The sequence below is a fragment of the Dipodomys merriami genome, unplaced genomic scaffold, assembly GCF_024711535.1.
Source record: "Dipodomys merriami isolate MVZ:Mamm:240054 unplaced genomic scaffold, mDipMer1.0.p SCAF_5, whole genome shotgun sequence".
NCBI lineage: Eukaryota > Metazoa > Chordata > Mammalia > Rodentia > Heteromyidae > Dipodomys > Dipodomys merriami.
In genome coordinates, this window is record NW_027206068.1 from 16762501 (window position 1) to 16789669 (window position 27169).

Genomic DNA, 27169 nt, shown 5'->3' on the forward strand with positions numbered 1-27169 from the left:
GATGAAAATACCAGTTTTCTACATTATAACTATATCTGACATTAATTCTGTGCAAAAGTGTTAGCCTTGAGCACAAAAGGTCAAGGACAGCACCCAAGCCCTGAGTTCAAGCCCTAAGATGGACAAAAGAAAAAAGTATTATTTATCTGACTTATGTAACTGTAACCCTTCTGTACATCACCTTTACAATAAAAAAATTTTTAAATACAAAAGAAGGGGGGGAAGAACCACTCATCTATAGAACACTTTAATTCTACCTAAGATTTAGATGTCTAGTCCTATTAGGTCAGTATTAGGAAAACATGTTAGCACATTCAACACATGCAATCTAATTGTATATAGAGAGCTCTGAGGCAGGTCCTGGTGGCTCAGGCCTATAACTCTAGCTATCCAGAAGCTGGAATCTGAGGGCCACAATTTGAAATCAGCTGGGCAGGAAAGTCCATGAGACTTATCTCCAATTAATTTCCAAAAAGCCAGAAATGGAGCTGTGGCTCAAAGTGGTAGAGAAGTAGCCTCCAGCATAAAAAAAAAAAAAAAAAAAAAAAAAAATCCTCAGGGACAGCTCCCAGGCCCTGAGTTCAAACTCCAGGACTAGGGGAAAAGAAAAAAAAAAAAGCTCTGAGCAAAATCAATGACATAAATGCATAATATAAAAAATGACCAGAAAACAAATGGCAACTCTAGACCAATTGCTAATGACAATTACACTAAACCCAACTTAACAAAATTATTATCTCTAGAAACCTGCCATTGGAGTTTCACTGTTCTATCACATACTCATCAACCTCTTTAGCTTTGATTATTACACAAAGAAACATTTCACATAACACACACACACATACACACAAACACACACATAAAAGAAGGACTTAACTTCTTATCAGACTGAGATAACAGAAGTAGCTGACATATAATTAAAGAAAGCTGATTATGGAATAAAAATTCATTTCCCATGTGACTGATCCGCTAACTCATTTGACTTGTCCAGCAAGACAGAAAGTAGCATGGTAGAGCCAGGATTCCCAAGTCCATTCACTAGCAATAATGAATACATACTTTAAAGATGTGCGGATACACTTAAACCTGGCAGAAATGCAAAGAGATACGCAGTAGGACATCATTTTTCTTCATTTTGAAAATAAGCAAAGCAGCAACCTGGGGCCCTGCTCTGCCCTCCCTCTACTTTTGCATGTGGCAACCTATCTTTCCTCTTCCCCATGCAAAGACTCCATCTACTTCTGAGCCTACAAATCACAACCAAGCCACTGGTCCTAGTGAAATCTGATCAAGATTTTTAGATAAATTACGACAAACTCCATCCTGATTTAGCCATATATTCAAAGAGCAGACCCTACCAGGGATGGCTCACCAGATCATCCATTCTTTAACCTTACCATAGAGGCTCTGTTTACTGAAAGCTTCAAGTGCTAGAGAGACCTAAAGCACAATGTTCATGATGTTCCTTGGATGATTAAAATGGAAACTTGAGGGGTGGAATCTAGGCTTCATATTTTGTAGAATATTCTTCGTGACTCCAAGCTTGAAAAGCAGAAAGTGTCCAAGAAAGATGGTGTGGATTAAATGAATGGACATATTATACGAAACAAAATAAACATATTAGAGAACGTAAGAAGGAAGAAGGAGGCAATTTATATTTCAAATTTCAAAAATAAGCAGAACTTAATAGTTTTGCTATTTATATCAGATAGATGTGGGAATTGATGTTGCTCTACAGTACTTTTCTTTTCAGGTTTGGTTGAAGCTTGAGTATGGCTTCCTGTCGTACTGACATTAGCAAGGGCCATGTTGAGAGCTTCCCTGTGGGAAAATGACTGCTTTGTGTACAAATCATTAAATGTCAGGGAAATAACAATCTCAACTGGAGTGAGTTGTATCACATACATGGAGAAAAATAGTAGTGCTTGTACACCTGTAGCCATCCCCAGTGACAGCAGGTAGGTGCTATTTCTAAGGCATGATGGTGTTTCTACTGTTTGAAAGAAATATTCAACTTATACACAGAGGCAAAGGCTAAACAGATGTAGGATCGTATTGAAGTGATAGCTAAAATAGCTATGTCTATAAAGAGTTCATCATAATTCATAGATATATTCAAATAGAATGGTACGTGACCAGTTGCATGCAAGACAGGTCAGTAGAACTGTCCCCAGGACCTGGTCAGATTTCAGCCACAATGATAACACCCTTCTGTAATAATTATCCAGACACTACTCATTAATATAATTCCTGTCACTTAAGTGTATAAAGCTCATATCGATTCTATTCAGATTCTGTGAAATGATCAAATCGTCAAAAAGGTTTTAAAAATCATCACAACTGACAGAGGCTTACTGAAATCTTGTTACAAGCAGGATCCACAGACGGGACAGTTAGATTAGAACCAAAGCAGCAGACATGAGGGCAACCTGTGGAGTATTTCCTTCACACCTAGCTCAACTACATAAATGCTACTTCCTGCTGCCTTCTCATGGCACACAGAGAGTGATCCTACAGTTTAGGTCCTGAGGAGCTCTGGGGAAGACTTTAAGGCAGTTTCAATTGCGGTATTCAGAAAAGAAGAGAACAGAGTACCAAAAGCTTTATGAACAAATTACAGGAAATAGACACACACACATAAAAAAAAAAAACCAGCAATGACAAGAAAATGATATTGCCTCAAGAGTTGTGCTCACTTAACAAGTACAAATTGATAAAACTGACAAGCTTCCTTGCATGCACATCCTAGGGAGACAAGCAGGACCTCAAAAACTAGTTAGGAGTTTATCCTTTAAAACAGGGCACCTGCTCCTAACACATTTCTGTGTGTGTACTCCCTGTATCTTGCATAACAATGCCAGACTCTCAGAATGTTTTTGAAAAATAAACATTTTTTTTAAAAATAGACATCTGGTAATAATAATTTCCTTTCATTTTAAACACTTGTATTTGCAGCTGAAGAGAAAAAGACACATTATGGGACAGAATACAAACTACCTTAAAAAAAAAAAAAACAACTCCGCAGCAAACACATTTCAGAAGGTAGGTCTATAAATAGGCATGCTCCTGTGCGCACACTGTAAATATAAAATCATCAAGCTGGCTGAGGTTGCGATTTAAAACGGAAGCCACAATATGAACTTACCTGATTTCGAGATCCTATTAGCATACGCTAACAATCAACCTAGGTATCTTTCTCTCTCCCTCTTTTTTTTTTTTCTTCTAGTTGCATAGTAAGGCAAAACACCCTCAACTACATTTTACTTATCTCCGTTCATCTGTCATCAGAAGCAATACTTTGTGCAATTTCATTCAGAAGCAGCCGTCCCCTAAGCAGACTGGGAATACGCAGAGAAACAGTAATGGAACGGATCTAAGTTAAACCTCACAGCGACACTGTGAAAACATCCACATCAAGCCAAAAGGCAGCCGCAGTTCCTTTGAAAAGAAGTGCTTTTCTCAGCTGCCTTTCCCAACCAGCCCCCTTTCAAACAGAAACCATCTCGGTGGCGTCAAAGGATCTTACCTGAGCTGATCCTACTGTGCATTCTTTGCTGAGCCAGGAGTTGCTCCCGCGCAGCCACCCCATCTGAGGAGAAACAGGAGGCACTCTCGTAAATTGTCTGCAGCATATTCCACCACTGTTAATTCAGCTACATGAAAGATTCATCACTGGCCCCAGGAGCTACCCTGCCTGGTCTTCCCTCCTCCCTGAGGAGAAGCAACAGAAGATCAACTTCAACAATGATTTCCTTTCCGCTCAGATGGACCTAACACTTTCCCTAAGACCCTGGCCAGGCCACTTTCCCCCACAATTACCAACCTGTGTGCCAAAGCGGGAAGGACGGAGTGGATGCAATAGCTCTCTGGAGTCCCAGGTTATCCTGGAAACTAAAAGCAGGTGGGGACCAGGAATGTGCTTTTGGGGTTATTTCTTGGTCAGAAGAACTAGAAAAATACTAACTGTACCAAGAAGAAAAAGAAAGGAATTAAACCTGGCTTATAGTTTTGTGGGCTGCTAGGGTTTCCTGCCCTTCTTCTCTCTGTTTGTGTCTCTCTCTCTTCCCTTTCTCAGTCTCTCTCAGCTCAAGTTGGCTAAAGCTAGAGATAATCCATTTGCATATGAATCAACAACAGCTTGGCCCACAGGCACAGAAATAGAACAATGGTCGGCCTGAGCCAAAAATAGGTCAAGCTTGGCCGAGTGATTGGAGCCTGCATTAATGCATTTAAAAATACCCCAGCAAACCCAGCTGTCCAGCCTCTATCTTTCAAACCATAATTCTCTATTGCAGGGCCTTAAAAGCAATTAACTCTTTCCTCCCTAAGCTTGGTTTTACAACACTGTTTCTATACTGGCAATTCGCTTCCAAAGGAAAGAAGGAGAGGGGGAAAAAATCAATTAAGAATCAGAACTCTTAAGAGGGCAAATGCACATACATTTCGTTTCATTTTATTTTTGTAGTATGTGTTTTTGGAAGGGAGAGGAGAGAAGTGCAGAGCTCTGTATTGGTTCTAAAATAATACTGGAAGCTTTTGCTCATAATGTGGTTTCTGCCTCGCCCACGCACAGCAATCCTGGTGTTCTATTTTTGTTGCCTGTTTCTCTGGCTACACTGCAGTTGGCTGAAGCCTTAGGAGCTTTTCTGCCTTCTAGTTTCAGCACTGACAGGAGATTTAGTAGAGGTAGTTTGGGAAAACAAGCACACCCCAGAATAAAAATTTTATGAAGGACTGGCATGATTTTTTTTTTATTTTGTACTTGGTATTTATGTAAGGCAATTTTCCATTTCACAAATCCTAATGTGATCTTAGAGTCACCTATCGGTTTTATTGCATCTAGTTCCTTCTATATCGAAAAAACTAAAACATAAACTGTTGACCTGGAAGATTTCAATACCTCAGGCTAAAGCTACTTTACTTGGAAAAGGAAAAAGAATTGATACTTTCTTGGGAAGTCAGAAATATTGGATATTGGCACCTTTCAATAAGTAAGTAGTACGTTCATTACCTAAATATAAGTGGTATGTGTCTATGTACTGGTGGTGTGAGAGACAGAACTCACTTCTCTATAGAAATGGCATTTAAGATATCAACAGATCACAGATGAGCACACATAGTGTGCCATTCATTTAGGAGTACACTACTCCAGATAGTATAAAAGCTCTACCATCTCTGGTACACACATCATTTCTCTATGAGAACTAAATCCTGCAACCCCAATGGGATGCCCACATTGACTGCTTTCCAAGGTTCATGCAACTGGTCACTGAAACTCATCTGTTTGTTCCAAAATACATTAATAAGAAAAATGTGAAATCATAAGGCATCATTAGCATCAGGGAGAGAAAGAGGAAAAGCAGATTTTTACAAGATGCCCAGAACAATCAGAAAATCTTGGTTACATACCAGGCAAGGAAATGTAAAGAAAGTAAGCAGCATTTTGGATAAAGGAAGAAATATATTAAAGCATTTATCAGAGAATTCATCTGTGACTTGCTCTTCTTTCAGAGACTGATTTCTATCCTCTACCTTACTTGTTGAAAAAAAACTTACTTGAACAGAAAAGTTGTAAGAATTTTTAAGAAGTAGATATTTCAAGTTGCATTTAACGTAAGCTAAACAGCAAGAGTTTCTATTCCTAACAGTAGGGGGAAAAATGCTTAATTCTAATGTATACTCCAACAGACTTTCCATTAAGAAATATATGCATAAAGTTAAAGCAATAGAAATAATGTGGACCTAACTCTTGTCCCTGAGGCAGATATACTTCTTTAGTAATCACATATATTATTTTATTGTTTTGATGTTGTTGTTTTGAGTTTTTTTGTTTTGTTTTGGTTTTTTTGTTGGTCATGTCGCTTGAACTCTGGCCTGGGCACTGTTCCTCAGCTCTTCAGCTCAAGGCTAGTGCTCTACCACTTGAGCCACAGTGCCACTTCCGGCTTTTTCTATGTGGTGCCTAGGAATTGAACCCAAGGCCTCATGCATACAAGGCAAGCACTCTACCACTGAACCACCTTCCCAGCCCATTTTATTGTATTTTTATTTTTATTTTATGAGACAGAATCTCACTATGTAGATCAGGCTGGTCTAAACTCATGATCTTCAGACTTCTGTGTGCAAGAATTACAGACAGGCACCACCATGCTCAGCTATGCATAGCATTTTAGACCTGAGAGGAAATAAACGTAGCCCACAAATGATCCTAAAACTTTTCAGTAAGAAACAAAGGTACCTGGCAGCTGCCTGATATTCCTACAGAAGAGACTTTCCTCTTAACCAGAAAAGCTCTTTTTCATCTATATCTATATTTCAGGTTAAAATTTTTCTTTTAACATTTTTCATTCCTTTAAAGATGCATTTTAGGAGAATTTTTTTTATTTTTGGTCCTGTCGTGGGGTCTGAACTCTGGGCCTGGGTGCTGTCCCTCAGCTCTTCAGCTCAAGGCTAGTGCTCTACCACTTGAGCCACAGTGCCACTTCTGGCTTTTTTTTTTTTCTTATGTGGTACTGAGGAATCGAACCCAGGGCCTTAGGCATGCAAGGCAAGCGCTCTATCACTGAGCCACCTTCTCAGCCCGCATTTTAGGAGAAATTTTAATTGAAGTACATTTGACAAATCAAGATTGCATATATATAGGTAGGTGCTTCATTATATGTTCATGATTGTAACCCTAGCTACTCAGGAGGCAGAGAGGTGAAGCTCAAAGCCAGCCAAGGTAGACAAGTCCCCAAGACCTTTATCTATAATTAACCACTAAAAAATAAGTCAGAATTGGGGTTGAGGCTCAACTGGTAGAACAAAATGGTTCAGGGACAGAACCACCTAGGCCCTGAGTTCAAGCCTCAGAACCAGCACAAAAACAAAAGATTGAATATTAAGGCATACATGCTGATGATTTAATTAACATATACATTGTGAAAAAAAATCACAATTAAGGTACACATCCATTGGTGAGCTACCATTTTTCCCTCTTTCTTTTTGGCTGTCTTTCTGAAATCGAGTCAGGCTTCAACAGACATACTTAATAAGAAAATCCTGATAATTAACGATGTGTGTGTAGCATTTATGCTCTGCAATTCAACCATCTCTTCTCTTTCTTTACTAAAATAATGCAAATAATAATTTGAGACTTTCAGAATAAATTGTAATACAATCTACTGATTAAAAAATGGAATGTGTTACCTAATCCTTTCAAGTGTTTTTTGACAAAATATACAAAAATCCTGATAAATATGTAAGAGGGATAACAAAATCATAATATTGGCATAATAGATGCCTACACATCTTTTGTCACTTTATGTTTAATTACACCCACAAGCCACAATTAACTAAAAGGATCTCTATGCTTTTGTACTCACAAGCCAAAAAACAGACTGAAACTCCAGAATAATGTGTTATTAATTATCTTATTTCTCAGAAGGTCTGGGAAAGGTCATTAAAATGTTATCATTTTGACTAAAATTTTTAAACAGGAGGTTTATTTACATTTTATCTTTACGTTCTTTCAGGATTTTTCCAATAGAAATCTTGTATTTCATTTTAACTTTTGAGCATGGAAAATTATTTTAGTATAGAAAGATATTGGACACATCATAAAATAGATCCCCCTTGTCTCTGAGAATAAAAATAAATATTATCAAAGTTATTGATTACTATAACTTCATTGTCCAAAATCTTAAATAGTAATTCTTCTCATACCATCCCAAAAATGTTAGTTAAAAAAATGTGACTGAGTTTATCTTGGTGATATTTCTTAAAACAATTCCACTAATTAGAACAAAAAATACACATTGTCTTTTGTAAGAACTTTAACAAGCTATAGCATAAATAAATGTTAAGCTGTAATAGAAGGGAGGGTATTTTGGAAAAATCTCTGATTCAATTTAATAAGCAGTTTGGAAATATCATACTTTACATTAATACAAGTTTAAAATAGGGGGGAGGGGCAAAAATTACCAGGCTCCAAACTGAATGGAAATAAGAATCAAACACATGCAAAATATCACTCAAAATTATGAAAATTTTAATTTTTTATATAGAAGTACATAAACGAAACAATAAAATCCAGATAGAACTATTCCAAGGTTTGGAATAGTTCAGTGGCAAACATTTCCCTACCATATGCAACCCATATGGGTTTTATTCTCAGCACTGCAAAAAAAAAAAATAGCAGTAAATAACTATCAACAAATAACACTCATCTGAGAAATATCCTTAAACCTCTAGTTTAAGAATTATTAGTAGATGTCTTCATTGTCTTCTGTCTAAAACCCCACTGCAAGCAAACAAGGAAAATGCTGCTATCTAATTTATCCTATAACAAAATATATCTTCCCATTTGTAGCCACATCCTATGATTCTGGAATCTAAGCTTTCAACTTGCTTCCATAAACACTAAACTGCATTTTACCACAATGCTACAAACTGCTTACCAATAACTTGTATCTCCATTTGCTCAGTCATCCCAGACATTCTCTCCTGACCTCATATTTTGTATACAATTGTTTACCGGAAAAATTATATACATTTATTTACAATCAACAAGCTTGATATCCTACATCTCCCAGGAATTCAGGTGGAGAGGAAAATACATTTTATTAACTTTTCTGTTAATTTGATATCAATATCTAGATCTGTGTGTGTGTGTGTGTGTGTGTGTGTGTCTGTGTCTGTGTGTGTGTGTGTGTGTGTGTGTGTGTGTGTGTGTTTGGATGCTTTTTTTACCTCTTCAAGGAAAGTACTGGTTCTTTTAGAATAGCACCTGAAATATTTGCAAGTGATTTCTCCCAACAACAATTAAGTTAATCCTAATTGATCACTGAAAGGTTTTTGGAGAAAATTATTCCTCTACCAATTAGCCAGCAGAGTGAGAAAACTCATCTCTAGTGAAATTCCAGGAAGACTATTTTAGATGAAAATGGGAACAAATCAACAATTGCAAGAACTCTATAGTCACTGGTCTTGAGCTTTGGTTAAAAACAATTTCTTCTTTAACTCTTCCTTTGACATGAATATGTTGTTCTATGATTCGCTCAAACTTTAGGGGTTAGAAAGGATCAGGGTAATCTGGAACTTCTTAGAAATGCCATTCATTGGACCCTATCCCAACACTACCCAATCAGAATCTTTGGAGTGTGTATTTTAACAAGCTTTCCAAGTGATTCTGATGCACAATACAGTTTGAGAACCATGAGATTAGATCATCCTTCTCAAAGCACTAATTAGATGGCTAAAAATAAAGATGGATAAAGTGTCTTTTTTAGTGCAATTTCAAATTAGCAAGTATTATCAGAGAACAATTTTCAAAAATGAAAATAATTAAACTATGTAAGAGACTAAAAACCAAGACCATTAGTATTAAAAATATGAAAAGACTTCGCAGGCATTGCCTACCTGAGGTGACAGGCATACATGCCCTGCCATTCTCTACTGAGCCACTCAGCTCTAGGCTCCATTTTCCTGAGCATTGGAAAGTTGTACCTCAGTCTATGTACTCAGAACTGACAACAGCCAACAAAGAAGAAAAATCGATAGAATCATGCACAATTCTCTTCACTACAGGAACAGATAAAATTAATGGCCTTTTGATAGAATTTGATTATGAATAAATGATTCTTTACTCAGAAGCTAGTCTTAAGTAACTATGATCATGTCTTACATGCTAATACACATTTCACCCCTTGTTATACAGTACTCCTAGTTGCTTACTGAATTATCAATTTAACAACAAACAAATCACAATGAAAATCTAAGTACAGGACTGAAAAGCAGTGGTTTTTTTTTTTTTAATCAATTGCAGGCTCATTATACTTTGTTGTATTTTCCTTGACTTATTAGTGTCTCACAACATAGATTACCAGGGCAAATGCTGATATCTGACTGTCAAATAAAAAATGTATATAGGGAGGCATAGTTCAAGTGGTAGAGTGTCAACCTTGAATGGAAAAAGCTAAACAAGTGTGTGAGGCCCTGAATTCAAGACCCAGGACCAGAACAACAACAACAACAAAAAGGAATTTATATCCAAATATACCGATGGCTCCACTTTATAGGAATGGACCTAATAACTCCTTAGTGATGGCAAAGATTAAAGAAATATTAGGTTATCTCTTTGAGTCTCAAGATTCTACATCATCTACCATATTTCCAGCATCCTGAGTGTTAGCATTAAAGGTATGTACCAAAACACCTGGCTCCACGTGCTACTTTTAATCTATTCCCATCCAATGTTCTGGAAGAAAGTATATTCCAGTCTCAGATGCAACTTTTCCTCCCTTCAATGATCACTTAAGAAACTCATATTGCACTGTGCTTCCCTTTGTTTACACCAAATTTCTGACTCTGAGTAATGTTTTCCTTGGGAAAACTAGGCAGTTGATCATCATTTTGCATCAGGATCTATGCTGTGGGTCTATAGCAGCCAGAAATCCTTTCTTGTGCTTCAAATAACTCTCAAAGCTTCACACTAACAGGGAAACATTGTTTTCTCTATTTAACAATATCTACTTAGACATACAAATTATCCTTCATAGGATCATTTCTATGAATTACCTAGTTAAACTGAAGGCACAAGATCAGAGACTCTTAATAAAATCCCTGTTACAATGTGACATCTTACTTTTGGCTTTAGGGCTACTGAAAAGAAGGAAAATTGTAGAAGTCCAATTAAGTAGTAGTCTCAGTCTAATCTACTGCTTGCTATGAATCAAATGTATAATTTTATATTCTATGAAATATCTGCCCTTTTAATACTTAAGAACTTGGAAATATATGTGATTGTGAACACCAAACATTGATTAATTTGTTGGAATTTTTAGAAATAGTACATTTAAAAACTGGTAAGATTAATTTACACATGTTAGTACAAGTACAGCAGAAAATTCCACTCAAAGCCTTCACATTATTCAGTGCCCTAAAGGAGAACTCGGGATTCACCATACCACATCAAGATCTATAAACAAGTCAAATGAAGAGAATTCTAGAATGCTTGTCTCTAAAAATAACAGTATTTACCAGGTACTAGTGGCTCACATTGATAACCCTAGCTGCTCAGAAGGCTGAGACCTGAGGATCATGGTTCAAAGCCAACACGTGTAATAAAGTCCATGAGACTCTTACATCTAATTAAACACCAGAAAACTGGAAGTAGAGATGTGGCTCAAAGTGGTAAAATGCTAGCCTTGAGCAAAAGAGCTCAGGGACAGCACTCATGTCCTGAGTTCAAACCCCATGAACAACAACAGAAAAGCATTATTATAAAAGTTGCAAGTAAGTTCTGAGCTCATTATTCAATCTTCTTGGGTACTATCTACCAAATTTAATACCCAAATTAGACCTTCCTTCTTTCCTTCCTTCCTTCCTTCCTTCCTTCCTTCCTTCCTTCCTTCCTTCCTTCCTTCCTTCCTTCCTTCCTTCCTTTCTTTCTTTCTTTCTTTCTTTCTTTCTTTCTTTCTTTCTTTCTTTCTTTCTTTCTTTCTTTCTTTTTGGGTCTGGTTGTGGGGCCTGAACTCTGGGCCTGGGTGCTGTCCCTCAGCTCTTCAGCTCAAGGCTAGTGCTCTACCACTTGAGCCACAGTGCCACTTCCGGCTTTTTTCTTTTTGCTTATGTGGTGCTGAGGAATTGAACTCAGGGCCTCATGCATGCAAGGCAAGCACTCTACCACTGAGCCACCTTCCTAGCCCTTTATTTTTTTTGACAAATTACAAATACTTATAGAAGTGGCACATAATTAAGGCATACACATGTACTTTTTGCCATATCTTTAAAGGATGTGAAATTATGAGAATCAAATATTTCCTTCATTGGGACTCTAATTTCAAGAGCAGAGAAAAAGGGCTCTAAGACTATTCAAGGTTCTTATCATGCTGCTTGAACAGCTTAATGCCTTCTTCCAATGGCATGCAAGGGACACTACACATTATATTCCTAAATTGCCATGTTGAATCAAGACCTCTTTTAGAAATACTCAAATATCAAAAAATAGAATAAAACAGAGACACTATGCATCAAAATCCTCCACACCAATGCTTCCTTCCTCCATATCTTTGAACGTGCCGTTCTTGTTGTCCACAATTCTCTTTCATTCATTTTCTTTGATCAACTCTTTTTTTTCCTTTAATAAATAGATAATGTCCTTTTTTTGCTCTTTGCCTCAAAATTAGTACCACAGTCTTCCTTTCTTTTCTTTTATTGTGAAAATATTGTACAGAGGGGTTACAATTACATGGGCAAGGTAATGAGTACATTTCTTATCAAGCATTGTTGCCTCCTCCTTTGTTACCCTTTCCCATCCCTTCCCTCTCCTCCCGACCCCTCCTCCCCCTCCCCTGGCCAAAGTTGCAAAGTTCGTTTTTCCACATAAAGTCTTATACAGCTCATTGCTGCAATGGGTCCACCTGCATCCCTATTTAAACGATTTGTTTTTTCCCTTCCCCTCCACAAATTACACCAACATCAAATACAATGACAGCAGGGGTTATACCGTGGGGGAGGGACATACAAAGCAACAAAGAAATCATCTTATAAATATGTTAGAAACAATCGCAAGAAAGAAGAACAATTTGAATACTTATCTTGGGGTTCATTTCACCTAACATCAACTTATCTGACCTTTTCTGCTTGTCTCAGACATATACTAGTTATTGCAAATAAGGGAAACCATGGGACCTATGTTTCTTTGGACCTGGCTTACTTCACTTAATATAATTTTTTCCAAGTCTTTCCATTTCCTAACAAATGGGGCAATGTCATTCTTTCTGATGGAGGCATAGAATTCCATTGTGTATATATACCACATTTTCTTGATCCATTCATCTACTGAGGGGCATCTGGGTTGGTTCCATATCTTAGCTATGGTAAATAATGCTGCAATAAACATAGTTGTGCTGGTAGCTTTAGTATGGTCTTGCTTGTGATTGTTTGGGTAAATGCCCAAAAGTGTGATTGCTGGGTCATAGGGGAGCTCTATGTGGAGTCTTTTGAGGAACCTCCACACTACTTTCCAAAGTGGTTGAACAAGTTTATATTCCCACCAACAATGCAGTAAGGTTCCCTTCTGTCCACATCCCTTCCAGCATCTGTTGTTATTAGAGTTCTTGATTATAGCCATTATAACTGTGGTGAGGTGGAATCTCAATGTTGTTTTGATTTGCATTTCTTTTATGGCTAGAGAGGTTGACCATTTCTTCATGTGTTTATTGGCATCCTTCTTTCATCTTCAGAGAAGTTTTTCTTTAAGTCTTTGGCCCACTTATTTATTGGGCAGTTGTTTCTTTGAGGATTTGTTGTTGGGGGATTTAATTTTTGGAGTTCCAAATATACTTTAGATATGAGACCCCTGTCCGTTGTATGGCTAGTGAAGATCTCCCAATCTGTGGGCTTTCTATTTATCTTGCTAGCTAAGATACCCTCTTCAGTAAATGGTGCTGGCAAAATTGGTTAATCACTTGTAGAAAACTAAAGCTAGATTTTTATATATCACCCTGAACCAGAATCAACTCCAAATGGATCAAAGAGCTTGGAGTTAAAGCAGACATTCTGAAAACAGTACAGGATGGAATAGGAGAAACCCTAGCTCTCCTTGGCACAGGCCAAAATTTTCTTAATAGAGATCCCGAAACACCACAAATCAAAGAAAGATTGGACAAATGGGATTGAGTGAAATTGCAGAGCTTCTGCATGGCAAACGACAGTCTTCCTTTTTGTACAAATTTATATTTTCTTTCTCTTTATTTCCATCCCTTCCATATGTCATCATCATCATCATCATCATCATCATCATCATCATCATCACCATTATTATCATCTTCACAACTGGGAGGTAGGTAATATAAACCAAAGTCTTACTCAGGTGGACTTTGAGCTCACAAATCCTCCTACCAGAGTTCTCCAAGTACTGGCATCAAAGGAGTAAATATCGCCACCCTCACCACATACCTTTATTTGGGGCATGGCAGCATGTTTCTGGAGTTTTAAAAATATAGCATAAAAGTATCTTGCACATGGTGAGTTCACAGAAGGAAGACAGCAATCCTTGAGGACCTACCATTTTCTCAGAGCTAAAAGCAGTAAATTCTTTCTATCCTTCTGCCTGAAGGGAATTTCCTTGGCAAAGCCTTCCTTGGCCTGAGTAATCATGAATGAGAAGATCTAATTTTGTTCTGCAATCATGACAGAAATCACTGGGTATTTGAAGAGTTTAGTTACATGCCTATATCCTTCACCAGATATCAACAACACAAGAACAGAGAAACCTCAGCCATGAGGGTAACTGTCTCACACTACCTAGAGAACAGTAGGCACTCAATGAAATAAGCACTCAGTATCAGTTGAATGAAGATTCATGAACCTACTTGCATACAAATGATGTGTCTGATAGCAAATACTTTGTTTTCCATACCTTTTTAAACAAATAAATATCAGACACACTCTTTCACCTTCAATCATCATTCTACCTCTTTTCTTTGAAGAACTGGACTTCCATACCCAATATCACCTCCACCTTGATTAGTAATAGTATGATCATATTCCAGGATAGATTTATAACTATATAACACATGAAGATTAAAAAATTTATAATGCTTCATTTTATTATTGTTTTATTAGGATTAAATTCAAATAATGGAAAATTCAGTATTCCAGAGAATTTATGTTCTAAGATTTCCATTTCAAAACTGAAACTACACTTACTGGAAATGATTTTTGGAAATTCTAAACAAGTGTGGCTATGCTCTTAAGATTCCCTCTAAGCTTGGCATTGGTGGCTCATACCTGTAATCCTAGCTACTCAGGAGGCTGAGATCTAAGGATCCCAGTTCAAAGCCAGCCCAGGCAGGAAACTCTGTGAGACTCTTATCTCCAATAAACCACTCAGAAAACCATAAGTGGCGCTGTGGCTCAAGTGCCTTGAGCTGAAGAGCTGAAGGACAGCGCCCAGGCCAAGAGTTCAAGCCCTAAAACTGACAACAACAACAAAAAGAAAGAGTCCCGCTAGCTCTGGAAATAGCTACACTGGCTCCCTCTGAAGTTCCTACACAGGTCATGGTGACAGGATTTGTGGGCAACATCAAAGCTTTGATTAAAAACAGGCACCACCTTATATTCTTATTGACTTGACAACTTTAAAGATATACTTTACACCTACATATTTTGAAAGAAAGGACTTGTCTTCATATCTTTTCTAGATCAAAGAAATACATTCTAAAAAAAGTGGCTTTCAGATACTATTTTAGGTTTATTCCTGAGAGCCACTGCAAGTCTTTTACAAAAAAGACAGCCACATAGTGTTCCACATGATGTGGCTTGTGAGATGAAGTCAGTCTAGATTTAGATAGAATTTTATATGGTCTCTATCTGCCATTTAGAGCCCATTTGCAGCTCTGCAACTTTATTCAACCTTTCTGAGTCACAGCTCTCTCACCTTGTGAATGAAGATATTGCTATCTGTCTTGCAGCACAGCATTGATATTCAGAACTAGCACAATGAATACTAACAGACAAATAATTACACTTGGACATGATTAATTAAACAGCACTCTAAACATTCACATAGTAAAAACAGAGTAGGTTATTCTTAGGAGAGGATCACAAGGGCTCAATATCTATGTGCATATGCTCATACAATGCTTATTGAAATGAACTCCAAGAAATGGAAACAAGTGTTCTATTGTACTGTTTGAAGTTCTTTCATTTCCCCTTTTTTCTTTCAATTATTCCCTTTTGTCATTGTTTTTTAATTTTTGTACCCTTTGTATTGCATATAAGTTTATCTGATTTGGGGATGGGAAAGGGAAGCACAGAACAGTGGGATAAAGGGTTAACGAATTCATCAGTGATACTCACTAAACACTATGTTAGAAATGAACTATACAATTTGTGGATAAGGGAACTGGAAGGGGAAAACCTGGAGAGAATGAGGGATGGGATGACACTGTTCAAAAGGAAATGTACTCATTACCTGACTTAATGTAACTGTGATTCCTCTGTATATCATATTTATAATAATATTTTTGTTGTTGTTGGTCGTGGGGCCTGAACTCTGGGCCTGGGCTCTGTCCCTCAGCTCTTCAGCTCAAGGCTAGTGCTCTACCATTTGAGCCACAGCACTACTTGTGCCTTTTTCTGCTTATGTGGTGTTGAGGAATCGAAACCAGGGCCTCATGCATGCAAGGCAAGCACTCTACCACTGAGCCACCTTCCCAGCCCCTATAATAATTTTTTTAAGTTGTTAGACTTAAGTACACAATAATGCTCAAGACACTGTAATTGTTATATTTTTAACTGAGTATAAATACACAAATCAAGAGCTGAATGAATGAGGAATACCTATGATTTCTACATTTAAGATGAGATAATGAGATCTAACATAAAAGCTATTTACCAAGATCAGCTATAGGATCATAAACTAGAACATAAAGGTCATTGGTTACTTTTCTCAGTTTCTTAGGAAGAAGAGATAAATTAGAAAAAGATTAGAAGGGAAATTTTAACTTCATTGTTTCTTCCTAGCTACTAAACAAATGCTCTGATCATAATTACAAAATAATGGACTAGAAAGTGGAGCTATATGACAGGCTGTTTGTTACATTCTGTTTGTAATGCCACGTCTGACCTGTTAATAGAAGGAACACTTACAAGGAGATTGACTCTTACTCTGAGTATACAGAATTGCAACACTGTCATTTAATTGCAACCTAGAAATATCTTCAATACAATGTATTCCTCCTAGCTTATGTCTTATTTCCAGATGACAGGAGAGCCTATTTAAAAATCAATATGCTAACATTAGTTATTACACCTGAGGATATAACAGCCTGTTTTGTAATGAAGTAGGGATGGACTATTTTTTTATGTTGGCTATATCTGAAGGGGATTCTCAACAGTTCTAACTATAAGCAGAAGGAAACCTTTAAAAGACAAATGTAGTTATTTTAAATTCCAAACCTTAGGTGGACTAGAATGCACTACATTTTCTTTATTTAAATGATGAGAAATTAGATACTGAAGTGACAGAACCTAACCCTAGTGAAAATTTGTCAACAATTTAATGTATCGAGCATGAAACGACTGACAATCCACAAACATAGGTTATCCCCTGTATAAACCAAAGAGAAAATATTGGAAAGAAAATCATTTAAAAACCTCAGGGATATGATTTGACTTAAACTATGTGCTTCACGTAAAACAGGATCAAACATATGTACAGCATTAGATAAAAAAAATAAAAAATAAAATATGGGGATGAGAAATGAGAACCAAAATTAAACTTCACAGGCTACAATGGAGATAATTTCTTATTTCATGGCATTCTATCAATTGCTATATTTTTAATATCTTGTACTGAAGGTAAACTTAGTGTTCTCTCTTCTCTACATTAAACTGAATCCTAAATTATCATATCATTATATCAATTATGTCAAGAGAGTGTGAATCATTTATATATATATATATATATATATATACATATGTGTGTATATAATCTATTGAAAGAACAATATTAAAGTGATACAATTTTGAATCTGGGTCATGAATATAACATATAGACAATCATGGTATCAGATTTTCTAAACATTTACTGCCTTTAAAGCTTAATAGAATTCTTAATGTAGCATCAGTTTTAGAAAATTTCAGATCTAAGGAGAGAATAATTTAATTTGTAAAAATGTTTAATGACTATATATTTCCAGTGGTACAATTGCCAAAAAGTTGCTAAATATAACTAGAAGCAATTAAAAAATTTTCAGAATGAAGATTCTTCACATGGAATGAGTTGAATATAAAACCAAAATAGTGTGGTCACATTTTCTTAGGATTTCCTTGGGATTACAACATTGATGTTGACTCACATATTTCATAAGCACTATTAAAACACATACTCTGTCATATAGTTTATTGGCTGAAAGTCTCAATTGCCTTTCTGTTTTCTTTTCCTCTATTCTGTTTTTCTATTTTGAATCTTGTCCTCATTTTTCATTAGCTCTTTCAAAGTCGTTGTATCCTGACTGTATAGCTATGCGTTTGAAAAAATAATCAAATGTATAAATTATAATGTATAAAATTCATAAAAGTATACAAATATATAAAATATCATGTCTTAGTTATTTATTTTCAGACAGAAATCAAAAGCTGGCTTTATTTTCACACATAAACTAAGTCCATCTCCCTTCACCTTTCCTCCTCTGTTTTCTCTTCCTTTCCTCCCTCTTCTCTTTTTTCTTCTCTCTTTTGTTCCTCTCTCTTTCTCTCCCTCTTTCCCCCTGTTTCATCTCTCTTTATTGAGGATTTCACTATGTAGCCCAAACTGATCTGGAATTCAGAGTCCTCCTGCCTCAGCCTCAAGAATGCCAGGATTTCAGATACACATCAGTATTTTTTTTTCAATTTTTTTATTGTGATTAAGTGGTTACATAATTTCCCATATTTCACAGTATTGTGGGATAGTGATACTCAATTAAAGTCACAAACACATTCTAACTTTCCTGGAGCAAATTGTCTATCATGGTCTATAACATTTACGAGTTCTTTGAGCTTTGCAATACAGTTATTTCTTCCACATTGGGTGATATTCTTTTGTTTTGCGTAGCATCAGCTGTTCCCTCTTTCCCACTTGTTCCCTCCCTCCCATTGAATTGCTTAGTTCATTTTGGTCAATGTCCAGTGCAGCTGATGGGTCCCACTGTTATATGTTTTCCCCTGATTCCCTCTAGTTCTGTGTCGTCTTCCTGGGTCCCCTCCGGTGTACACATATATACCATACATGTGAACAGCAACATGGGGTTATTTGGTAGTGATTCGACCAGATTAGTGGAAGTCCTTTGTTTCTTAAATCCTGCTAATTTTGTCGTATCATCTAACATTTTGTATTTAACATCCACTTATCAGGGAGACCATGTACCGTTTGTCTCTTTGCTCTTGGCTTACCTCGCTCAACATGATTTCTTCTAGCTCCATCCATTTCCCTGCAAATGCCGTTATTTTGTCATTTCTAATGGCTGCATAATATTCCATTGTATATAGATATCACAATTTTTGGATCCATTCATCTGTGGTGGGACATCTGGGTTGCTTCCATATCCTGGCTATTGTGAACAGTAATAAACATGGAGGTGCATGTGTCCTTGTATACTGGTTCCTGTTGTTCAGGATAGATGCCTAGAAGTGGTATGACTGGGTCATAAGGGAGGGCAATATTTAGCTTTCTGAGGACCCTCCAGACTGCTTTCCAAAGTGGTTGTATAAGTGTACATTTCCACCAGCAGTGTAATAGGGTTCCTCTTTCTCCGCATCCCCTCCAGCATTTGTCGCTGGCTGACTTGAGGATGTGGGACATTCTGACTAGGGTAAGGTGGTATCTCAGGGTTGTCTTTATTTTCACTTCTTTCACAACCAGGGACATTAGTATTTTTTTTTTAAATCTTGCTTATACAACAACACATTCATTAGTGGGGTTTTTTGTTTGTTCGTCTTTTTGTGCTAGGCCTCAGGCTTGAACTCAGGGCCTGAGCACTGTCCCTGAGCTTCTGTGCTCAAGGCTAGCCTTCTACCACTTCTGGCTCTTTGGTGGTTAACTGGAAATATTAGTCTCACAGGTTTTCCTGCCTGGGCTGGCTGTGGACTATGATCCTCAGATCTCAAGCTTCCCGAGTAGCTAGGATTACAAGGATTAATGTGCACCCAGCTGCACATTAAGTTTTATTCTGTTTTGGATTTTAAGAGTTTCCTTTTATAGCCATATGCCATTTGATGACATTTGGTCAACAGTGGACCTCATATTCAATAGTAGTCCCATAAGACTCTAATGGAGAAAAAGGTCGTATTGCCATAGTGACATCATTCAGGTTTCTGGTGACGCTAATATAGACAACCTGCTGTGCTTCCTGTTGTATAAAAGGATGGCATATATAATTTGTTACAGTATATGATACTGTAATGAATTTTCTTATAAATCTAGTGTAGCCAAGGTGTACAGCATTCGTACAGTCCACAGCAGTACAGAGTAATACTTTAGTTGTACACATCCCTTCACAAGTTCAGGCTATTTCTCTAGGTAGGTATGCCATGTTTTATCTTTTATACTGTAGTTGTACTATACACATTGTCTATTTACATGCACAAATACTACTGCTTTGTCATTTCCTATTGTATGCAACATAGTATCTTGCCATACAATTTCATAACCAAGGAGCAAGAGGAGAAATAGGCTTGAAGGTAGGTCCTAGCATATAGTATCTATAACATCTAGTTTATGTACAATATAATGTTCACACTACTCAACAATGCATTTCTTGAACTTTATAAGTTGGAGGAGATTTGGGGAATAGAAAGTGGGAGAAAATGAGGGAGGGGTAACAATGTTCTACAAGAAATGTACTCTCCACCTTATGTAGATAATTGTAACTCCTCTGTACATCACCTTGACAATAAAATTAAATTTAAAAAATGCATTTTGCAGACCATATCTTAAGAAGCATACTTTCTGATTTGGTAATTAAAGTGATCCACAGATAATTACAATAGATACTTAAAAATCATTGATTGCTTAAACATGGCTGATTTTGGGCAACAACTATTGCTTGCTTTGACAAATATTACTTGCTTTGACAAATGTTAGTTTTGTTTTTTTTTAGCTTCCAAAGCAGGGTGAACATGACAAGAATCAGTTGCATATAACTAGACAGAAAGCTTATGAGCTGAAGAGTTGGGTATTTGGAGTATTAATGTTTTCTCCATAATGCTTTGGCCATGTGGGACAGGAAGAAGCTTTGCCTTATCATTCCTCAAACAGTGATCTTGGAAAACCACTCTGCTATTTGAGAAAGATAAATAAAATAAATGACTAAGGGAATTCCTCACTTGCCTTTCCTTCATAAGTCTTGTTTTTCAGTGTTATTTTTCCCCCATCATGTTCTTTTTTAAGATTTGATTAGGACAGTGACATTCTGAACACTTACTTTAGACAGTGGAGGAGATCAAGGCAATAAAACATACAAGAGCCACAAATGGGAGAATTGGTTACCTAGGAATCCCTGAAATGTGGCAGCCTGGAAAAATCTTTAACAATGCTGTAGAGCTTCATTTGGGCAGTTTTTTCTGTTCATAGTGCTTCCTTCCCCAATGAATGGGATCCATTCAGAAAAAAAAAAAGTGCACAGAAAAGTCAGAAGTAACAAGGTTCTCACAGAGAGAGGGATAATGTCTTAAGAGTACATAATTGTGAGAGTCACTGGGTAAATGAATGTAAGGGAAAGCCAGATCCTTTCAGAAGTACAAGTAGTGATGGCTTGGCAATTAAAGAAGGCAAGAGGAAATTACAGATCTCAACATTAATTATTTTGCTGCCAATAATGACAAGGATTTGCTCATGATGTACTAACAGACTGAAGTCATATGCAATAGTGTGGCTCACACAGGAGACAAACTCTAACACTCAACGTAGAAATCTAGACTCCACGTGGTGAGGTAGACACTAGATCTATAGAGAGGTAGGAAGTTAAGGCTCATGGCATAACTAATCATTTGTCACAGATGACTTTGTTTTCTCTAACTATGCAGGAAAACAAGCCTTTCATGCTTTATTAATTCACATTAAATCATTTCATCATTTTCCCTTCAGGTATTTGAATTAAAAAGGCATTTTGTACCTATTGAAAGAGATGCTCTGTTGATGTCTTTTAAATAGTAGAGACAATAACCCCAGTACTTAAATTGAAGCAAGTATCACCTTTAGAAAGTGGTCCTATTCTTTCTGATGGAGGCATAGAATTCCATTGTGTATATATACCACATTTTCTTGATCCATTCATCTACTGAGGGGCATCTGGGTTGGTTCCATATATTAGCTATAGTAAATAATGCTGCAATAAACATAGTCGTGCTGGTAGCTTTAGTGTGATCTTGTTTGTGAACATTTGGGTAAATGCCCAAAAGTGGAATTGCTAGGGGAGCTCTATGTGGAGTCTTTTGAGGAACCTCCATACTGCTTTCCAAAGTGGTTGAACAAGTTTACACTCCCACTAACAATGCAGTAGGGTTCCCTTCTGTCAACATCCCCTCCAGCATCTGTTGTTATTAGAATTCTTGCCCCATTTGTTAGGAAATGGAAAGGTGTGGAAAAAATTATATTAAGTGAAGTAAGCCAGGCCCAAAGAAACATAGGTCCCATGGTTTCCCTTATTTGCAATATCTAGTATATGTCTGAGTCAAGCAGAAAAGGTCAGATAAGTTGATGTTAGGGAAATGAACCCTAAGATATGTATTCAAATGTCTTTTTATTTCATGCGATTGTTTCTAACACATTTATATGATTATTTCTTTGTTGCTTTGTATGTCCGTCTCCCACAGTATAACCCCTGCTTTCACTGTCAGTATAATTTGTGGAGGGGAAGGGGAAAAACAAATCGTTTAAATAGGGATGCAGGTGGACCCATTGCAACAATGAGATGTACAAGTTGTTATGTCGAAAATGAACTTTACAACTTTCGTGGGGGGGGGAGGATTGGGTTGGGGATGCGGGGGAGGATGGGATGGGAAGGGGAAACAAAGGAGGAGGCTACAATGCTTGATTAGAAATGTACTCATTATCTTGCCCATGTAATTGTAACCCCTCTGTACAGTATTTTCACAATAAAAAAAAAAAAAGAAAATGGTCCTATTTGGCCCTGGGTACTGTTGCTCATACCTGTAATCCTAGCTATTTATAGGAGGCTAAGATCTGATGATGGTGGTTCAAAGCCAGCTTGGATAGGAAAGTCTGTCTACCTCTTATCTCCAATTAATCACCAGAAAACCAGAAGTGCCTCTGTGGTTCAAAGTGGTAGAAAGCTAGCCTTGTACAAAAAGAGTTCAGGAACAGCACCAAGGTCCTGAGTTCAAGTTCCAAAACTGACAAAGAAAATGAAAAACAAAATGGTGCCATCCATAGTATCTAGTAGTTTAGAGCTGAGCTGCAGCTAAAGATACCAATTTAAGTAGTAGAAAAGTAATTTCTAAGTAAGTGAAGTACAGTATTCATAGTTTTTGAATACAAAAACAACAGGCTCATGACAATACATACATGTTGCTAAAACATGACAGTTGTAGCCTGGTGAAAATTTATATTCCGTGAAACATGTATCCTGCCTGACTGATAGTTGTTACAAATTCTACATCATCTATATTATTTTGTAACCCTATCACTGAACTCATCCTCATCATAACTTTTATACAGTAGTACTATTACTCATACTCATAATTGTTAATGAGGGGAAGTAATTTAGATCTCCCCCTTTTCCCATTTGAGCCTCTGATGAGATTGTAGCCTCCAACACCTGATAACCCATGCATGGAACTGCAAGCAACCAAACCTCAACAATAAATACGTGCTGCGTGAAGCTGTTAAAAAAAAAAATCTCCCCACTCCAAACCTACCATAACTCATAGCTCCCAAACCAGCAGTTTCACTTGGGCAGAGGTAGGGGGCAATAGATGGTCCATTGATCAGAGCAATATAGGGTACAGTAAGGAGGTGAGAAGGAGGTGAGGTAGAAGCCAAGACAACACTAAGAGCATTGAGGGCATGCAGAGGGAGGCTGCATCTCAGTGGCACTAGAGAAAGGAATTCTTGCTTGAGCTCTCAGCTAGCAAGCTCAGAACATGCTTATGCAACTAGAGGCCTACTGGATACAGATTAATGTCCTATTTCCTAACCATGTCTGTTGACCATGTAGCAACTGAAATGATAGATTCTATTTATTTATTTGTTTGTTTGTTTTACTGAAACTTGTGATTGATTATTTTCTTCATGTTTTCTCATTCCTTGGGGGAAGGGGAGAACTACATATGAACTAAAATCTCATCATATTCTTCTTACCCCCTATTGGCCAATCACATTTGATTTTTGTTTTAGGAAGATGTAGTATAGCAGGACACCTTGAGATTCCTCTTGTCTCCTCCCCTTAAATCACAGCTGTAAAAATCAGCAGGTAGTTCACTCAACTCCCACACTTATCTCTGAAAGGTTTCTTGAGCCCTACTTCTGAAGCTGGCCATTCTTTCCTACCTCTCCACAGGCCCTCTCCCTAAAGTGGTAAATCCCACAGCCCACAGGAAAGGGTAAATCAGAAGTTACACCTCAGTGTAAAATCATCATCTGGCTTTTGAATTGTCAATTATATTGTCTTGATTAAATCTGAATTTTTACTTCTTATGAAAGCAAGGCAGGATAGTGCTGTGCTGGGAAGGAAGCAAAGTCCTGAGCTCAATTGCAGCTTCTTAACCTGGGACAAGCTAGCATCAATTTTATCCACATATTGGCAATGATCATAAATCCCTAACATGTATGTTGCTGGGGAGACAAAATGTCTTATATAAGCACTGGTTTTTGATCGATAAACACAGATGCTCCTCATCTTATGATGTGGTTATATTCTCATAAACTCAGCATATTCTGAAAGTATAACAAGCAAAATTATATTTAATATACCCAACCTGGTAATAGCAAAGTTTAATCAGTGAATATTGGTTGTTCACTCTGGTAATTACCAGTGAGTGGGAGCTGTTTGGCATCTGGCATCAGAAAAGAGTTTCACAAGGTACTGCTAGCCCAAGACAGGATCAAAATGCAAACTTCAAATCATAGTTTTCAGTAACACATACCACTTTGATATCCTTGTAAAGAAATAAACAAATAAATAAGCCCAACTGTCATAAACTGAGGGTTCTGTGTACTAGCTAAGTAACATGTTTTAATCAATTTTCCTTTATTTCAGGCAAAACTCTAAAGAGTTAGCTGGCAATTGTTAAGGAGGAAAAAAATAGCAAGGATAAAAGGGTGCTCTTAGAAACAGGCAATCTTCCAGGAGAAAACTCAGAGATTAATTCATAAAATAAAGGAAGAAAAAGAAAAACTAAAAATAGTAGATTTGAGACCTCTGTAAGCCTTGCAATCTAGGATAATTGAGTGTTGGCACACACAAGCCTAATTTCACACCTTAAGATTATATAACATAAACCATTAAGTTATTATATAATATTAAAGTGGAGGTAACAAAGATATTTAAAAGTAGTGTCTAAACCAATTTCCTCCATTAAAAAGACATAGATTAAAAAAATTGATACAAACAAAACCAATGCTTAATTTCATTCTCAACAAGCAATTTTCAAAATTTACATGGAATAGCAAAGCTCTAATAAAAGACATATGAGCTCAAAATAACATGTACCCTATCAGACTTCAGGAGTTTTTTAATAAATTATAATAAAGAGATTGTATTATTGTATTAAATATAAACAAGTAAGACAACATAATAGACCAACAAAAACTAGGCCCATACATATAGGGAATCTTTACATTTTTCAGTATTAGATAAATGAAGATCATAAATAACTGATCTAAGATAACTGGTTCTCTATGTTAAACTATGAGATCCTTATACTAAACCACACACACACACAAACACACACACCCAATTATCAATTTCATTTGGGTTAAACATCTATATTCAAGATCAAGTTTCAAAAACATTAAAGAAAAAAGATAAAATATATTTCAAGCTATAAGTTAAGGATAGATTTAAATGAGACAGAACAAAAGCTTGATACATATGATGCAAGAACATAATTCCAGTGCAGACACTTTTTAAAAAGGGGGAAAAATTAATGACAGACTATTTCAAAGGATATTTCATTGCTTTGTTTCCAAGTTTTTATAACCAGTGGGTAAAGATGAAACAAGCCATAATTTTGCCATTAGTTACACTATTTGAGTTAGCATTTATTACTTACTTTAGTCTTCCATTATCTTTGTTCTGTTGGAATTTTTTCCTTTTCTAGAATTTTTCTTTTTTTAAAATATATAACATTTCAAATGATACTTCCTTTCCAGAATAAATTTGGTTGCTAGCCAAGATTCATGTTTACATAATTTGTAACTACATACATACAATAAATGAAAGATGTTTGATAATAACATCTTGTTAAAAAATTAATAACAGATTAGGAGAAACTATTTACAACCAACAACTAGTGTTCAGAATGTATATTAATAATGTTTGCAAGTAATTTAGAAAATATACTACCCAGCAATAATTACAAAAATCTAAAAAGGAAGTGTACTAAAAAAGACATTTTAATGCCCAAACCACCAATGTTATATGTTCAAGTGGGCTGGGTGCCAGTGGCCTCACGCCTATAATCCTAGCTACTCAGGAGGCTGATATCTGAGTATCTGGTTGGAAGCTGGCCTGGGTAGGAAAGTCCATGAGACTCTTACCTCTAATTAACCAAAAAACAGAAAGTGCCATTGTGACTGAAAATGGTAGAGCATAAGGCCTTCAGCGAAAAAGCTCAGGGAGAGTTCCAAGGCCTTGAGTTCTAGTCCCACAACCAAAAAAAAAGAAAGAGAGAGAGAGAGAGAGAGAGAGAGAGAGAGAGAGAGAGAGAGAGAGAGAGAGAGAGAGAGGAAGGAAGGAAAGAAGGAAGGAAGGAAGGAAGGAAGGAAGGAAGGAAGGAAGGAAGGAAGGAAGGAAGGAAGAAAGGAAGGAAGGAAGGAAGGAAGGAAGGAAGGAAGTTCAAGCATTCTAGTTATCAGGAAACTGTATGTGTGTGTTTGTGTTTGTGTGTGTATGTGTGTGTGTGTGTGTGTGTTACAATGAGATGCCACTTTATATTCACCAACTACTAGTCTTGGTAAGAATGTTGCATAATAAGGACTTTCAAATCAATAGCAAAACTTTATTTTGTTCCAAACATTTCATTTACCAAATGCAACATTTTCTCCAGAATTTTCATTTGAAATGGTAACATTTTAGTTTCTGAAACAGCTACATATTCTGGGTAAAACCTTAAATTGAGTCTTGGCTAAGTTTACCTTCTTCTTTCTTTTGTGCTGAATTTTAACTAACTACTCTTCAAATTTTTTCTCCTTGCAATTCTGCTATCAACAGTGAGAAATTACTATGGCATTTGAAATAAAAGTTTATTTTAAAATTAAGTAATGTAACATATAAAGAGAGCTAACCAGCAGCCCATCATCTTGATAGTGCAATCTGGAATTAGCAAATGCAAAAATTGTATTTTTAAAGTGTATTTTCTTTTGTAAAGATGATTACTGCTTTAAGAAATGCTTCCAGTCTGTTTATATCCCTCAGGCAATTAAAGTATTGACTGATCTTTGTTTTCTGGTGTCAGG

General features: G+C 36.7%; 1 protein-coding gene across 5 annotated transcripts in view; it reads right to left on the bottom strand.

Annotated features, from left to right (window-relative positions):
- Positions 1 to 27169, bottom strand: part of Hdac9 (histone deacetylase 9) — an 851473-nt gene that overhangs the window by 482053 nt on the left and 342251 nt on the right. For 3 of the 5 annotated variants that reach the window (XM_069996136.1, XM_069996137.1, XM_069996140.1), the window contains one exon: positions 3527 to 3589. In XM_069996136.1, coding sequence (XP_069852237.1) covers positions 3527 to 3589 — 63 coding nt within the window. Of the gene's footprint in view, positions 1 to 3145; positions 3422 to 3526; positions 3590 to 3823; positions 4223 to 27169 lie in introns of those variants that run through there. The other 2 variants (XM_069996139.1, XM_069996141.1) reach the window with 2 other exon arrangements.